An 18,902-nucleotide genomic window follows, 5' to 3' on the forward strand; every position below is an offset into this window, starting at 1 on the left:
GATCCAACAGAGATACTCCAAGTAATCTTCTTACCAACCCATTTCAGTAACTAATAATTTTTTCTCTTCAGCCTTTTTGAGATCCCAGCATTCACTTCCATAGAGGAGTATTGGGAGGACCATTGTTTCATAGATTCTTACTTTTATTACTTGATTGATGTCTCTTGACTGCTATATTTTATTAAGTCGTTCAAGAGTTTGGGATGCTTGACTGATTCATCTGTTTATGTATTTTGTAATTTCACCATTGTACTCAATAACTCCTCCAAGGTAGGTGAAGTTTTCTACCTGCTCTAGATTCTTACTATCAATTTCAATTTTCAGATTGGTGCTTCTTTTTCCTATTTGCATAATTTTTGTTTTGTGTATATTTCTGTTTAATCCAGATTTTATACACTCCTCCTTTATTTTATCAGAAATTCGCTGTAGATTTTCTTCTGTGCTTGCAAGTAATGCAATGTAATCTGCAAATTTTAAATTTGTTACACTTTTCCCATATATTTTGATTCCAGAGTCTTCATTGTTTAAGGCCTTATTGGTTGCTTCTTCCAGTGTAAGATTGAACGGGTCTGGTGACAGATTGCAACCCTGTCTTACTCCGCTCTCTGCGTGGAACCAGTTGGTTAAGGTGTCCTCCATTCGTACTGCACTTTCAGATTTCTCGTACAGATTCTTTATTATTCTTATTGTTATATTGGGAATTCCAACATAGTTCTCTTCTATGGATTGAATCAAATGCCTGACGAAAGTCTATGAAATTTATGTAGCAACTTTGGTTGTACTGTAGTGTCTTTTCTATTAGCTGTCTTAAGGTGAATAGTTGATCAGTTGTGCTTCATCCTGGTCTAAAACCTGCTTGTTTTTCTCCTAGTGCTAGTTCTATATATGGCTTAATTTACTTTTTTTCAGTACTTTCGTAAACACCTTACTTGGAATACTGGGAAGGCTAATGCCTCTATAATTATTGCATTCTGTTTTATCTCCTTTTTTGTATATAGGAGTTATAACTGATTTGGTCAAATCAGTAGGCACTGCTTCATTTTTGTAGATCCTTTCAAATAATGTTTTTAATGTTATTTGAAGTTGTTCCTTTCCTGCCTTTAAGAATTCTGTGTGTATTTGATCAATGCCAGGTGCTTTCTTTTTTTTGAGTTTTTCTATGTTGTGTGCTATTATTTCTTCATCATCATCATCAAATTCCTGACATGTACCCTCAAAGGGTGTACAGGATATGATAGTACTACATGAAAAATTTACATCATTACTAACTCCCTATCTACAATTATCCTCCAAATCAGTCTGTTACTTGTCAAGACTCCAACATTATCAGATCTTATATTTCTATCGTCTAAGGCACTTTGTACCGTATCAATCCACCTATATCTTGGTCTTCCTCTGGGTCGTTTTCCTGCCAACCTGGCACAGAGAAAACGACTCTGCTAACGCATTCCTGGATGCTGACAATGTCAAGTTCTTTCCTAATATCCTCATTTTTAATATGATATTGCCATTGACACCATCTGTTCACACCTCTAATCTTTTTCAGGACTCTCATATCTGTGGTCTCTAGTCTTTGGTCAAGTGTTTTACTTCTGACCCAGCTCTCAGATTCATAAGTTAAAACTGGTTAGAACACTATCTTGTATGCAGCTAATTTAGTGTTCCGACTAATTTCTCTCTTATTCCATATGAATTTATTCAATTGACTTCCTACCATGCCAGCTTTGTTGATTCTGTTGTCTATTTCCATATTTAATTTACCATATTCACTGAAAATCGTGCCTAAGTAGTTGAAATGTTTTACTTGTTCCACAGGTTCCCCTTTCACAACACAGTTGACATTTTCAACAATTCTACCTATTTTCATTGTCTTTGTCTTTTTAATGCTGACCTTCATACCATATCTATTATAACAGTTATACAATTTAGTCAGGAAATCTTGCAAACTTGTAGCAGATTTATTTAGATGTATAACATTGTCCGCATAAAGCAAAGAGCTGACATTAACATCTCCAATTTTGATATCATGTTTAATACCACTTTCCTTCATAATGTGATCCATATAGATAATGTACATTCTTGTCTCACACCAGATTTACACCATATAACTGTAGCATATTGAATAGCTTCTCTCTTGGCACCTTGTCATATGCCTTTTCCAGATCGACAAAACTTAAATACAGATCTTTGTTATATTCCCATGCTTTCTCAACTATTTGTCGTAAAATGAAGATCTGATTCTGATTTTTCTATCCTTACAGCCTCTATTTGGCCCGAATCCAGCTTGTTCTTCACCAAGCTTTTCTTCCACAATTCTTCTCAACTTTTTCTCAAGTATACTAACATAAATCTTACCAAGAACACTCAGTAGGGAAATGCCTCTGTAATTCTCACATTCAGTTTTATTTCATTGGGAATTCGTCCCTCTGAACTATACAGTGCAGCCACTGTAAGACTTTTATTCCACCATACTTCATCATTTCTGGTCGAATATCATCTGCTACCTTTCCACATTTCAAGCCTTTGATGGCTTTTTCTTATTCAAGTATGAATATGTATTCCTGACTGTATACCTGTTGAGTGTTTTTTACCACTATGCTATCACTGCTTGTTTCATTTAGCAATTTTTCGAAGTAATTACCGCATACTTCAAGAATATCTTTTTCTCCCATTTTCATGTCATCTTTATCATCTCTAACTCCTTTTACAGCACTGTTTACTCCATTTCTAAGCTTCTTCAACAACCTCCAGAATATCTTACCACCTTCTTGATATTTATTTTCTATGTTCTTGCCAAAGTCTTCCCATGACTTTTGTTTAGCTAGTTTTACACCGTGTTTTGCTTTCTTACATTTGTCTCTGTATTCTCTGAGAGCAAAAGCTGACTTATTTGCCAGGAACTTTTGATATGCTTTCTTCTTTTCCTTCACTGTCTGTTTAACTTCCTGTGACCACCATGGAATTCTGATTTTTCTATCCTTGCACACGACCTCACTACATGCTCTCTGGTTGAAACTATCAATATTTTCTTCAGGGCTTGCCACTGAATCTCGAAGGTTTGGTTCCTGCTCTCAAACTCTCATTTTTTTTCTTGAATAATATTTGTGTATTTTATTTTACAGTTCACATCTGAGAGCTGTTCAATTTTTATTTGGTTTAAAACTTTCTTACATGTTATTCTTTTCAATATGAAATTCAATTTTATCCTGCTCAAGACTAAATGGTGATTGATCACTTCCGATTTCAAATCCTCTGTACACTCTGGTGTCCTGCACCAGGGAGAAAACATCACTAATAACAATAACATAGTCAATGAGACTTTTCTTATTCCTTGCCTCTTCTCTCCATGTGAATTTGTGCACATTTTTATGTTAGAACATAATGTTAGTAATAACCAGTCTACGTCGTTAGTAGAAATCCAACAGGTATTTCCCATTATTTCTTTGGTAAAGATATTTGTTTCCTCTTCCATTTCAGTGGCTGGAATAGTAATATCCTGGGAATTGTTTTTATTATATAAATCTCTGAAGTATTCTTCCCAATTGTTTTTGTTTTACTTTCAATTAGTTGTCCCTCTTTGTTTTTGATCATTATAATTTTTGTTATCCGTGCCTCACTAATTTGGTCTATTTGTTTATATAATCCATGGAGATTATTTTCTTTTGATAGCTTCTCTGCCGTTTTGCATTTTTCTTCTAACCAGTTATTCTTGTCTCTTTTAACTAGTTTTCTAATTTCTCTGGTTAATCTATTATATTCATTTCTGTTTTTGTTTCATGCTTAACCTTTTTACTTCATTCTAGATCCAATCCTTTTTCTCTTTCTGTGTAAATTATTGTATTTTCTGCCGATTTTAATATTATTTCCTTTAATTTGCACCAATGTTCTTCGATGTTTATATTCTGTTTTAGTAGTTCCTTCAGGTTTTATCTAGTTCTAGTTGATATTTTCTTAGAATATTGTTGTCTTGTAGTTTTTTTACATTGTCTCCTTTTGACTATAAATGTGCTTTCAGATTTTAACTTTATTCTTAGGTTTGTTAGTACTAGCTTATGGTCTGATCCACAATCTGCAGAAAAGGATCTGCAATTTAGGATACTTGATTTCCATCTTTGGTTTGCAATAATATAGTCTATCATATTCTTGGTTTATCTGTCTGATGATATCCATGTCCAGTTTCTTTGGGATTTTGGTTGTTTAAAGACAGTGTTGGTTATTGTTAGTCTATTATTTGAGCAGAAGTTTAGCAGTCTTTCAGCCCGTTCATTGCTTTCTCCATACCCAAACTTTCCGATTACTTTTGGCCAGGTATCCCAGTCTTTGCCTACTTTTGCGGTTAAGTCCCCCATTACAATTAGGAGATCTTGACTTGATGTCTGTTGTACAAATTTTATTATTATTATTATTTATTTATTCGATATCTGAAATATTTTGTAGAAAAAATGGTAGCAGGAGTTAGACAAAAACTTAAAAGGTTTCTTCACTTTATTTTACTATTACCATATAGGATTTGAAAATATTTAACGAAAAATTACTAATTGCAGTTCTTTTAATTCTTCTATAACAGTAACAGAATTTTCTAAGAAAACTGGTGATTATCCGAGTTTGTCAGCAACAGATATAAAAGTATTAGCCTTGACATACCTATTGGAAAAAGAAAATTTTGGTGTAGATCATCTGAACACCGAGCCATTTGTGAATAAGGTAATGGATTTTAAAAAAATATGTATTTTGCATAACCTCAAATTTAAATATAACAACAACCAGAATATCTTGCCACCTTCTTGATATTGATTTTCTATATGCTATAGTTATACTGTGTAAATGGGACATTATATTGTGCAATACGTAATTTAATTCAGCTGCCAGACAAGGATGTACATTATCCTCTCTATTATTCGTTATTTATATGGATCACATTATGAAGAAAAGTAGTATTAAACCTGATATCAGAATTGTAGATGTTAATGTTAGCTCTTTACTTTATGGAGATGATGTTATACTTCTCAATAAATCCAGCATAAATCTACAAGATTACCCGACTAAATTGAATAACTGTGTAATAAATTTGGTATGGAATCAGCAATAAAAAAAAACAAAGATAGTGAAAATAGACAGATACATTGAAAACCTTGAGTGTATCCTGAATAGTGAACGTATAAAATAATTTTTAGGTGAGATGGCAAATTAAATATGGGAATAGACAAAACAGCACAGAATTAGCAAAGCTGGTATGGTAGAAGTCAGCTGAAGAAATTTATATGGAATAAGAAAGAAATTGGTCAATACACTAAATTAGCTGTATACAAGACAGTGTTCAAACTAATTTTAACTTGTGGATCTGAGAGCTGGGTTGGAAATAAAACACTTGATCAAAGACTGTAGATCTCTGATATGATAGTCTGAGAAAGATTAGTGGAGGCAACAGATGGCAATATATTATTAAAAATGGTGATATTAAGAAAGAACTTGCCATTATTAGCTTTCAGGAATGTGTTAATAAAACTAATCTCAGGTAATTCTCGTAGACAGGCTTATATGTTAGTTATGCATTACTAAATCACTTAAGGAATTGACAACGTAGATACGAACATAAATTAAATTACACTTTAATAAATATTTCCGATATTTCGGCAACGTCACGTTGCCATCTTCAAAAGGAACTTATAAAAAAAAAGGCACGTGCAAGTCCTGATGGTGCCCTCTAGCGGGCTAAGTAGGTGTTCTTGGCCGTTGGGCTGAAGGTCTGCTGGTATAAGCCTCAGAAATTTGGGGCAGTCTCATACAACCAAATTTGTTGGGGTTTGGAGAGTTTCTTAGGACTGTATATAACCATGCCAGCTATGCTTTGCTGCAGAAACAAATCGTCGCTACATGGTTTCGCTTAGCGGACATTAACAAAGCTATTTGTGCTTTTGAAGAACAGCTTTCGTGCACTTTAAATCACGAGCTTTGGTCAATTTTACATGATGTTTCATGTACCGCTGCAGACAAGGAATTTGAAAAAATACGAGGTCGATAGATGAAAAAATTAAAAAAAGAACTCGACTGTCAATCAAAAACTTCCTACCGACACCGTAATCAACCTTTCTTCAGTCACCCTGAAGCATGAAGCACTCAACGTGCTTTCACGTGGCCACAACTTCACCATTGCTCCCAGAAAAATACCTAGTGAGGGTATTATGATCCAGATCGAACGCGGAATCCGCCACCTTCCAAATCAAATCGCCAACAGTGTAAGAATGGATGTAGCTTGTGTTCTCTCCAAAGCAAGACCACCAAAAACCAACATATCCATCAAGGAATATAAAGCTTTGCAGGAAATGAGGAATAATAAAGAAATAGTTACCACCAAAGCGGATAAGGGAAATGCGACTGTAGTCCTTTATTAGATCGGGCTACTTACCTCCCTATCGAATACAATTCCACCAACTCGCAAATCAGAAAACTTCATAGGCTCCTTAAGAAAGTTACTTCTTGGCCTGTAGAAGTTACCAACAGATTAAAATCGTTTAACTCTATACCCCCCCCCCCCCTGTGTTTATGGACTCCCAAAAATACATAAAGAAAATGTGCTATTATGTCCCATAGTGGATGGCATTGATTCCCCCCACATACAAATTAGCTAAACATTTGGCCAAAGAGCTCACACACTATACTGGCAACACACCATCACACATAAAAAACTCAGCCCACTTCAAAGCCAGCATAGAAAATCTTACACTCCAACATACTGACATAATGGTCAGCTTTGACGTCTCCTCCTTATTCACAAATGTTCCATTCAAGGAAACTTTAGAGCTAATCCAAGCTAAATTTTCTCCCGATATCTCAGCCCTATTTCAGTTCACAATGAACTCAGGCTATTTCGTTTGGTAGAGAAAATTCTACAAACAAATAGAGAGGACAACCATGGGTTCACCACTCTCCACCCACCCTTGGCCAATTTCTTTATGCCCTTTGAAGCCTTAACCTCTGCCCCACAAAAACCAAAGATATGGCTTCGCTATGTTGATGATGTGTTTGCTATTTGGCCACATGGCTGTGATACACTCCTCTCCTTCTTAACACAGTTAAACAACCAACACTCCAGAATCAAGTTCACCCTGGAAAAGGAAGAAAACAACAGCCTACCTTTCCTATACACACTAGTCACCCGCCAGTCTGATGGAACCTTGGTTTTCTCAGTTTATAGAAAACCCAACCATACAGGCAGGTACATTCACCAATAATCCCTTCACACACACACACACACACACACAACAATATGAGTAGTGAACACACTATACAACAGGGCTAAACTAATCTGTTCTAATGACATGGCCCTAAACACTGAACTAAATCACATCCTCAACACTTTCTCAGCCAATGGCTACCCCCCCCCCAAAAAAAAAAAAAAATATATATATATATATATATATATATATATATATATATATATTGAAACCTACAATCCACAACAAGGATTACTCTAAATCCATCACCATTCCCTACATCCGTGGCACCTCGGAAAAAATTACCAGAATCTTAAAAAAACATGAAAAATTGGCGTCCTTTATCCGCTCCACTAAAGACCAATCACTTTCCCTTAACCTACCTGGTGTATACCAGGTCCCTTGCAGTTGTATACTCTCTTACTTTGGCCAAACAGGCAGGACAGCGAATATCAGAATTTCGGAACACAAGGACTACATCCATTTTCACAAGTACAGCCATTCTGGTCTTGCAGACCATGCTCTGGATACATGCCACAGAATAAGGTGGAAGAAAGCTACAGTAATACACCGTAGCAAATACAAATTCGAAAGACTATTTATGGAATCAGCCTCAGCCCTAAGAAACTCTCCAGACCTCAACAAATTTGGGAGGCTTACATCAGCAGACCTTCAGCCCAACTGCCAAGAACACCTACTTAGCCCGCTAGATGGCACCATCAGGGCTTTTAGGAGAACAATAGCTTCATCACTTCATTCTCAGTTACTGTGTTGTAGTGCCTACGTGCACGTGCCTTTTTTTTATAAGTTCCTTTTGAAGATGGCAATGTGATGTTGCCGAAATATCGGAAATATTTATTAAAGTGTAATTTAATTTATGTTCGTATCTACGTTGTCAATTCCTTAAGTGATTTAGTAAAACTTAGTAATTTCAGGTAGTGTGGTCTCTTAAATAGAATTTGACAAGAAAGATTAGCAAAACAGGTATTCTTTGCCGGGTTGGCAGGAAAAAGATCCAGAGGAAGACCAAGATGTAGATAGATGGATGGATACATTAAAAAGTGTCTTAGAAGAAAAATATATAAGATCTGATAATGTTGGAACCTTGACAGATTAAAGATTACTTTGGAGGAAAATTGTTGATCGGAAGTTACAAATTGTGTAACTTTTTCATGTAGTACTCTCATAATTATCGTACCCCCCCTGAGGTTACATGTCAGGAATTTGATGACGATCATTATCATTCCTCACATTCTCTCCTCCATCAAAATTTCTATCCACATTTTCCGTTAACTTTATTTTAAACTCATTACAGACTTCAGCATTTTGTGATTTAGCAGTATTAAATTTCTGTCTATTAAATGTTTTCCCATGCTGATTTTGTGTATGTGTAGATCCCATTATTATGTGATGATCTGAGACACTATCACACTTCTTTCATTTCCTGTAATAACATTTTCCTGTACCTTTGCTGATGGCAATATGATCCATTTGATTGTGTTTTACCAGTGACACCCAGGTTACTTTGTGTATTTTCTTATGCTGGAAGATTGTGCCACCTATTACTAAGTTATATTTGTCACACAGTTCTATCAACAGTTCACGATTTACATTTCTCTCTCCTTAAACATCCTTACCCATTATATTCTCCAGCCTCTCATTATTTATTTATGTTGAACCCATACACAAAAGGATGGTTGATCAACCTATAGTACATTAGTACCATATATGGATAGTGGGTTGGGAAAATAGGTACTTGTTGACATTTGATTTAAATGACTGTATATTGTATTCCTTGTGAAACAAAACAGGGGAAATTATTGATGCTATTTCAGATGAACATTTCCCATGGAAATATTTGTAGAATACACATATTGCAGAAACCAAACTGCTGTGCAAAAGTGGGGGAGTGAGTTGGTAAGAGACTGGTCATTAAGAAGTCTAATTGCTCTCCTCTGTATTCAGTCAAGTATTTTAAAGGAGCTTTTAGGGACCCCAACTTATATATGCCCACCTATTAAAAAGTGGGCATATTTGTGATATGTATAAGGTTAACCGCTGTTCAGGGTTGAAGTAACATTATGAGCAAAAGAGAAATTTTAGTTTTTTTAGAAACTGAGGATGCAATGGTTGTGATGTGTTTATGCTAGGAGAGGCTTGATGTCAGGATAATTCCAAGAAGACAAATCTCAAATTATTTGGAAATTTGAGTGTTGTCAAAAATAATACTGGGAGAAAATGGTTCTTTTTTTATGAGAAATAAGACAGTTCTGTCTTATATCTCATAAAGTGTTATAACTGTTTTATTAGCATTAAAATTGACGAGGTTATCTGAACCCCATTGGAGGATGGCTTGGAGATCAGAATTGAGGGCAGTGCTGGTTGATGTTCTGTAGGATGAGGTGAGTTGTGTAGAGTAATCAAATGAAAGGGAGTAGTGCAATGTGCTGTCATCTGCAAAACTGTGTATTGGGTTGGAGGTGAACTGAAGTAAGTCATTGATATATAGCAGGAAGAGGGGGTGGTGAGAGGACAGAACCTTGTGGAACTCCACATTAGTTAAATGGTGTTCCACAAGGATGAGGAACCATCCACCACCGTACATAGTGTGCATCCAGAGAGAAAGCTCGCAATCCAACTACAGAAGTCCTGAGACAGACCAAACATTGGTAGTAGTTTGCTTAGTAAGCTTTTGTGCCAGACCCTGTCAAATGCTTTGGAGATATCAAGTGCAACCACTTGAGATTTGCCAAACGTCTCCATTTGTCCAGTGATGGGTGATATGTGCGAGCAGATTACTGTTGATCGGCTGCAACGGAATCCATACTGGCAGTCGTTTATTAGGTGGGTGCCTTCAAGATAGTGTAGGAGTTGGGAATTGATGATTTTTTCCATTACTTTAGACTGGACTCAGGTGAATGAGATATGGCAGTAGTTGAATGGCAGTGACTTGTCGCCCCTCTTGGGAATGGGTTGAATATAGGCCAGTTTCCAGGCTGTGGGATAGGATAGGAGTCAGTTCTGGTGCACAAACTTTCAGGACAATTGGAGGAATGCCATCAGGGGCAGAAGAATTTTTTGTGTCTAATTTGAACAGTGTTTTTCTGATCTCTTTCTAGCAAAGGGATATAGGGGTATTGTATGTTGGGCATCTTGAATGGTTGTGGGGGGGGGGGGGGGAACATTTACCATTGTCATTTATGCATGCAATTGAAAGCAAAGTGTGAGGCCAGGAGATTGGCTTTTCAGTGGGTGATGATGCATTAGTGCCATCTGGATATGATAGGGGTGAGAATAGTCTTGTGCAGAAGTCACGACCAATTACTTTGCCAAGAGACTAGAAGGCTCGGCTGACATTTGGATAGGCTGCTAATTTCCTGCTTTTTGCTCTTTCAAACTCTGTTTTGGAAGCATTGATTAATGTTTTTTTTTTTTTTTTTTTTTTTTGTTTTTTTTTTTTTTGTTTTTTTTTTTTACATCTGTTTCAGGCTTGAGTGTAAGTTTAAAGGAGGATGGAGTTTTCGATTTGAGCCAGTTATGGTATGCTTGGTTTTCATTTTTACAGCCTTGGTGCATCTTTTGGAGAACCGGGATAAGGGAATAGCAGTTCAGAGTAGTGTGAAGAATATGTTTTCATGCCGGTGAGGATTACTTTGGTGATAACTTGAGTGCATATGTTTGGTTTGGAAAGCTAGAAACAGGTCCAACCATGGGAATGAGGCACAGAAATCATGGAGGCTGTCCTCTTGGCACGTTTATAATGCTAAAGTACCCTTGTATGGGAATGGCTGCATAAGTGTTGTTGCATGGGGGAGGAGATGAGCACTAGACTGTGTTCAGAATTACCTGGGGGGGGGCACTACATTCACTGTGTATTTGGAAGGGTCGTTGGTGAGGAAGAGGTCTTGGATGTTTACAGAATAGTTCAGGTTATCAGGTATTCTGGTTGTCATCTGAACAATTGTGTAAGGTCGTTAGTGACAGCAAATGGTTCAGCATCTCTGCCTGCAAGATCTGTACTGCTGGAGGAGGAAAGCCAGTTGGTGTTGTGGATATTAAAATCTCTTGGGAGGAAAAGTGTGTAGTTTGGAAGATTGAGATGAATAGTGCTGCAGGTAGGTGAGCTTTGTGTTTCTGCCAGAAAGAGTAGGGTTTGGTAGACTGTAGATGGTGGTGAACATTAAGGTTTGAGTTTAGGCCATGGATGTTGGCGAAGTGGATATGCAAGGTTCTATGATGCATATGTTTGACCGCAAGGGTCTTGCAAATTTCTAATGCAGTGCATGCATACTGTCTCCATGATGGCTACTAGCATCACTTGATTTTTGCACTAATTTAACTTGTTTGTAGTCGATGATCCAACTGTTGTCTCCATTTTGGGATTTTTCTTCAAGTGGTCTTCAGGGATGGTGTCCTTGTTCCCTCGGGGCAAGTGTCTTTAAACTTATTGATTGCTGTTATTAATGTAAGCCACCCAAAACAAGCTCATAACCATCTTCAGTTCCCCAGTATATATAAAATAATATGTGATTGTGGGAGGCCATACTATGGCCAGACTGAGAAGTCAATCCTCCTACAGCTAGAGGAATATCAGAGAGACATTTCATACAATAGAATCAGAGCAAGCGCACTCTCAAGTCGCATCTTATTTTCAGTGAACACAAATGATGAAGGCCGCCAACACGGAGTAGATTGGAATAATTTATATATTTATATATATAAATTATATATATATATATATATATAATTTATTCCTGTTAGCAAACTTTACACTCAGTTTACCCATAAAAAATGAACATAATAAGTAAATCACTATTATGTGAGATTTTTACCTCACCTTTAAAATTGTTTTGCTATTTTGTATAGGTGATCATAAAATCTAAGATTTTATGATTTTAGATCAGCTGGTTATCCATTCTTCAATATAATAATACTATTTTCTGATAACTTCATTTTTAATATGGTTCTGTTATTAACCTTTATTTTTTATGTACATCCCACCATCTCACTTGTAAAAGGTTACAAATCTCTAGCACATTTAGTACCATTGAACTAAGGGTTATATAATTTGGAAACCCTATCCTAGAAACTAAAAATTATACTTTTTTAAAACTACTCAGGCTTCTAATATGCAGAGTAGTATTCTCACTCCAGGCGTTAAAAATTATCTACCACCTAAAGACATCCACAAACATTTCATATTGCAGTGCAACTTATTCAAATCAAAATCTTGTAGGTTAGAGAGCAGAACTTCTTTCTACTTTGCCTACAGATTTGCTTCTCAAATTTTCCTCATATCCATAGCATTTGATGAACTGTTATATTTCTAACCAGTTATTATCATTGTATGCTAATAATTTTGGTAAATATTCTATTAAAATTATATTTGTATGTGTTTCTTATAGGTTACTCCACACTTGCATAACAAAGAGCTTCAAATATCTCTTCCTGGATTTTATTATCCTGAAAGGGTAAGAAATATTTAACATTAATTGAGATTTGCAGTTAGTGTCATTTAAATGTACTCATAGTTATATGCATAATATAAATGTAAACACTGGATAATGTTTAACTAATACTGTTTTCACCTGTTTTATATTCACATACATATATAAAAATTAATAATGATATTGAAAGTTTATTTTTCACTTGGTTAGACTATAATAAATTTAGTTTAATCCTTTATCCAAGTGTGAGCAAACAAAGTTTGCACCTGAAAGTATCTTCAGGATTGGGGGTGAGATGTTGTACTACCTTACCTATACAGAGATAGGAGTGATGTTAGTTTGCTCCACCTTTGCAACGAGTTGCCCAGTGTTGTACTACCTTACCCCAGTCCTGAAGATACTTTCAGGCGCAAACTTTGTTTGCTCACACTTGGATAAAGGATTAAACTAAATTTATTATAGTCTAACCAAGTGAAAAATAAACTTTCAACATCTTTCTCTAAATCCAGAGTAATTTAATAAAAAGGTGGCACACCTTTTGGCAACTCCTGTAGGTAAAGATGACCTTGCTATTGCTTCTGCCTGGTATCTCCACGTCTGGGCCTGGCTCCCATGAAGAGACCTCAATAAAGGTCGAAACTAGTCTGGGTAGTGGCCCTCCCCTTAATGCATAATGTTATACATATCCACAAGGAGATGTGTTTTGCATTATGGGAGATAGTGAGATAGGAGTGATGTTAGCTTGCTCCACCTTTTGCGATGAGTTTCCCGGTGTTGTACCACCCTACCCCAGTTCTGAAGATATACTTTCAGGCTCAAACTTTGTTTGCTCACACTTGGATAAAGGATTAAACTAAATTTATTATAATAATGATATATTATGCATGGAATAAGTGCAATTTATTAAATAAAAATGTTGAGAAACTTTTAGTGATATGTATATATATATATTATAACTTCTATTCACTCAGCTTGTAGACATTTTAAAAAATAATTATACTGCCTAGGAACACCGAGAAAGGTATGATAAAAACTTTAATAAAACATGACTAGTTTCGTTGGAACGCCGACTGCTTCAGGTGTGCATGTAATTACAAAAAACTGGAACAAATAACAAGTTAAAAAACATGGACTTCTCATATAAACAAATTGGGAATAGCAACAGTCAGTTCTGCCGCTCTCGAGTCAGTGGCCACTCACGCTTGACTTGCCACGCGGACACTAGTTCAAATTTGACTGTTGCTATTCCCAATTTGTTTATATGAGAAGTCCATGTTTTTTAACTTGTTATTTGTTCCAGTTTTTTGTAATTATTTACACACCTGAAGAAGTCGGTGTTCCGACGAAACTAGTAGTGTTTTATTAAAATTTTTATCATACCTTTCTCAGTGTTCCTAGTCAGTATAATTATTTTTAAAAAAAAAAAATATATATATATACAATGAGAGCCGATTGTTTTTTGAAAGAAGGTTGTTGACAAGAAACTAGTCATGAAATACTACGGAGTATTGGACTATCACAATATCTGGTACATGCCCTTTGCAAGTATACCAATAAATGATAACAATGAACTGAATTGTAAAGTGAGCAATGGATTAACTAAAGAAAACAGACCAGACTGAAGGACTCGTTTTTGTTTAACCACGCTGCCGGCCAAGACATCTTGGCCAGTAGTGTAGTTAAACAAAAATCAAGGTTATCATGGATGTGAAGTGCATATTAAAATTGTAATGTCGTTGATATCACATTGAAATATATGATGGATACAAAGCGTATACTTATTTGATCCATAATGGCCAGTAAGGTGGTTAAATGAGAAGGCATCCTGTACACCCTTTGAGGGTTCTTGCAGATAGGTTTATACTTTGGTAACACATGACTATTAAATTATTTCAGGAATTTACAACTTAAAGTGGAATATTAATTAAAATAAACTTTAATAAATACTTCCTATATTTCGGCAATGGCACATCACCATCTTCATGGGAACACAAAACTATGACACGTGCACACAGGCACTACCAAAGAGCAAATGAGCCAGAAGAGAAAAAACTAACATTGTTCCTAGAGTCCTAAAGGTGTCCCCTGGTGGGCTATATATTGGATTGTCTTGGCCGTTGGGCTGAAGTTCTCAAGATGCAAGCTTCCCAAATTTGGGGCAGTTTCATGCACCCAAATTTGTTGAAGTTTGGTAAGTTTTTTAGAGCTGAGGCTGATTCCATGAACAATCTTTCGTATTTAAATTTGCTGGTGTAATAACTTAGCTTTCTTCCAGCATATTCTGTGGCAGGTATCCAGAGCATGGTCTGCAAGCCCAGAGCGGCTGTATTGGTGAAAATGGATGTAGTCTTTGTGTTCCGATATCCTGACATTTGCTGTCCTGTTTGTTTGGCCAAAGTAGGACAGTTTACAGCTGCAAGGGACCTGGTATACTCCAGGTAGGTCTAGGAGAAGTGGCTGATATTTGGTGGAGCAGATAAGGGATGCCAATTTCTTATATGGTTTATAACAAGAAATCAGATCATATTTTTTTAAGATTTTGGTTAACTTTTAAGAGTTGCCCCCGGATGGATTTAGTGTAATCTTTATTATGAAGGGGAGTGGGAGAGCGTTTGTGGTTAACTGGTTTTAATATTTTTGGGGGGTTGTAGCCATTGGCTAAGAAAGTGTTAAGGATGTGGTGTAGTTAAGTGGTTAGGGGCATTGTCATCATTTGTCCTGTTATATAGTGTTTTTATAACCCCATATTGTTGTGGGGGGGGATTGCTGGTGAATGTATCTACCTGTATGGGTAGGCTTTCTATAAACAGAAAAAAAGCCAAGGATCCATCAGGCTGGCGAGTAATTAGAGTGTCTAAGAAGGGAGACTGTTGTTTTCTTCTTTTTCTAAGGTGAACTGGATTCTGGGGTGTTGGTTCTTTAAGTGTGTTAAGAAGGAGTGGAATGTATCTGAGCCATTTGACCAAATAGTGAACACATCATCAACGTAGCAAAGCCAAACAGTGTGTTTTTGTGGAGCTGAATTTATGACTTTCTCTTCAAAAGTCTCCATAAAGAAGTTGACAAGGGGTGGGGAGAGTGGTGAACCCATGGCTGTTCCCTCTATCTGTTTGTAGAATTTTCCTTAATAAACGAAATAGCTCGAGTTCATTGTGAATTGAAATAGGGCCGAGATATCAGGAGGAAATTTGGCTTGGATGAGCTCTAGGGTTTTCTTGAGTGGGACATTTGTGAATCGGGAGGAGATGTCAAAACTGACCATTACATCAGTGTGTTGGAGTGAGAAGTTTTCTATACTGACTTTAAAGTGGGCTGAGTTTTTAATGTGTGATGGTGTGTTGCCAGTATAGTGAGTGAGCGCTTTGGCTAAATGTTTGACTAATTTGTATGTGGGGGAATCAATGAATTGAGATTCAGCTCAATATGATTCATTGAAATCAATGAATCATATGCATTTGTGGTTTAATCCGCCCATACCTGACCAAACTGTACCCATACAAGAGAGTACAGTTTGGTCAGCTAAGTTCCAAATTACCAGCCCATCCTCATTTGTCAAGTACCCAATAGATAACTACTAATGGGGTGCACCACATGAAAGTGAGGATTGGACATTAGTTCAGAAGCCCAGTTGATTCTCTGCATTCCCAGTTATTTGGCTATGACCATTAACCCCCCCCCCCCACACACACACACACTTGATAGTGTTCATGTGCTTAATTTCCTCCAATGTATCTATTACATAAGTGAAAATCAATTTGAGCCATCTTATATTTTGCTAACCTGTTATTTTGTCTCATTTCTCTCCTGTTTCTTATATACAAGATTCCTGTGTAATGTGGTCCATTTTAATTATAAATACAGTGATGACAGTGTACACCTTGGCTTATGTGTGATTTAAGATCAAACCATTTTGTGTGCATCCTGCAGTTCTAACTGTTGATTTTCAAAATATGCTGAGTCAATGCCTTTACCTTCTTATAGTGTGTTTCACAAATGGAGCTGTGAAACAGCTATTGCCACACACACACACACACACACACACACACACACACACACACACACACAAAGAAAAATATATAATGCCAACTAATCCAAGGGATTGGTTAACATTATATGTCATATATCGATTTTTATCTCATATTCTTGTGATGTTCAGGATACCATAATAGTACTACATGAACATTTTGCATTATTACGGAATTCCTATTGACTTTCCCTCAAATATTATCAGATCTTATATTTTGGTCTTCTAAAGCAGGCACTTCTACTGTATCGTTCCATCTACATCTCAGTCTTCCTCTGGGTCTTATTCTTGGCATCACATTTTGCTAATATTTCCTCTTCCATTCTGTTTAAGTGACCATATTCCTGAGATTACCTCTTCTCACACAAATTCCTGAATGTCAACAGTGTCAAGTTCCTTCTTAATATCTTCATTTTTAATATGTTTTCTGTTAATGCTATTTGTTCGCTCCCCTTATTTTACTTAGAATCTGTATTCTTTGATCAGCTGTTTTATTTCAAACCCATCTCTCACATCCATAAGTTAAAATTGGACTGAACCCTGTCTTATATATAGCTAAACAAGACAATTTACCTCTTATTCTACATAAATTTATTCATTTGGCTCTCCACTACCAGTTTTGATTTTGCTTATTCTATTATCTGTTTCCATATGTAATTTGTCATTACTAAAAATTGTGCTTACATAGCTGAAATTTTTAACTTGTTCTATATGGTTCTTCATTCAGGATGCATTAGGTTGAATTTCATCATTATCAATTTCCTGATATGTCCCCTCAGGGGATTCTTTGTTAACCATTACCTTGCTTATTGATGACTGAGTGGTATCTGCTATGTTTAGTCTTCTGATGAGAGTTTTTGCCCTGTCTTCTTACATAGAGTGGAGATGACAGAATCAGGGTCATGCCAAATATATTGCATGGAATATTTAGAGGTACAACATTCATTTTGTCCCATTCATTTAGAGGTACAACATTGCAGCTGTCCTTGCACCAATGAACTTCAACTGTCTACCCAATAAGGCATTTCTGCAAGTTGGTGGTTATATAATAAATGGGATTGAACCCTGATAGTAACACATCAGAGGGCTCTTGACCTGCTAGTAATCACTCACTAGACAGGGGACATGCCTGCAAATCTTTCATCTATGTTCCACAACTCCTTCTTAACTCAAACATGTAATACATCATAAATAATTTTAGTAACTCTGTGGTAAACAAACATGCAGGCACACACAATGCAACACACTTTCCCATTCATAATCTTGTAAACCTAACCTGTTTTTCCTAACAGTCTCAACAACTACTGTCCACTATTTTAATAGTACTTATTGTCTTCAGTCATTAGATGGCAATGCATCCGCATGTATAACATGCTGCTCATGTAAGAATTAATGTGTCCTAGAGCTTTTAGGTCCTACACCTCATCTTAGGAGCTCTCCATTGTGTGTTCTTGTCTAAGCCCTTATAATCAGTATTTTTAAAATGCGATAAAAATTTATCACATGTGGTGCTTAAGGTTCAAAGCTGTATAACTGAAAGGAGACCTCCACATAGCCTTTAAAGGAATGCGGAGAACCGACCAGGGCTTCTGACCTAATGTCCAATTCTCACCTTCTCGTGGTGCACCCTGTTGGGTATCTACCTGGATACTGAACAAACAAGGATGGGCTAGCAATTTGGAATTTAGCCGACCAAATTGTATTCTTATGGTTAAACCAATATAGAAAATGATGGTAAAACATGACAAATTTTCATACTGGCTGGGACGTCACCCAGTTAAACAAGGTCCCTGTTGTTTTCGCCAGGGCGAACAGCAAAAAGTCAGCTACTGGGACAAATCTGAAAGCACACCCCAACTCAACATCACCAGAGTTAAAGATTGGTACTATCAACATAAGAAGCCTGAATGGCAAAGAAATTGAACTAGCTGAGGAATTAGATAAGTACCAGATCGACATAATAGGGGTGACTGAAACAAAAAAGACAAAAATGGTGAGATCTTTCTGAGCAATAAATACAAAATGTGTTATTCAGGAAATGACAATCAAGGAAGAGAAGGAGTAGCCATAGTATTCAACACAAAATACGAGGCTAATCTTCTTGAATGGCAGGCAGTCTCAAGTACAGTGATGTGGGCAAATATGAGAATGGGAAACTGGACAATGAGACTTATTTGTGCCTATGATCCCACAGAAAAGACAAAGACAATGAAAATA

The 18,902-nt window shown here is 36.4% G+C and overlaps 1 protein-coding gene across 2 annotated transcripts in view; it reads left to right on the forward strand.

The window, feature by feature from the left end:
• The window catches only part of LOC150096978 (RNA-binding protein NOB1), a 90,054-nt gene that overhangs the window by 40,043 nt on the left and 31,109 nt on the right, over positions 1-18,902 (forward strand). For both annotated transcript variants that reach the window (XM_090407876.1, XM_090407877.1), the window contains 2 exons: positions 4,568-4,704; positions 12,620-12,685. In XM_090407876.1, coding sequence (XP_090264002.1) covers positions 4,568-4,704; positions 12,620-12,685 — 203 coding nt within the window. The remainder of the gene's footprint in view (positions 1-4,567; positions 4,705-12,619; positions 12,686-18,902) is intronic.

The sequence above is a fragment of the Typopeltis vanoorti genome, chromosome 18 (assembly GCF_054136105.1).
Source record: "Typopeltis vanoorti isolate ZY-2024b chromosome 18, IOZ_Tvanoo_1.0, whole genome shotgun sequence".
Classification (NCBI taxonomy): Eukaryota; Metazoa; Arthropoda; class Arachnida; order Uropygi; family Thelyphonidae; genus Typopeltis; species Typopeltis vanoorti.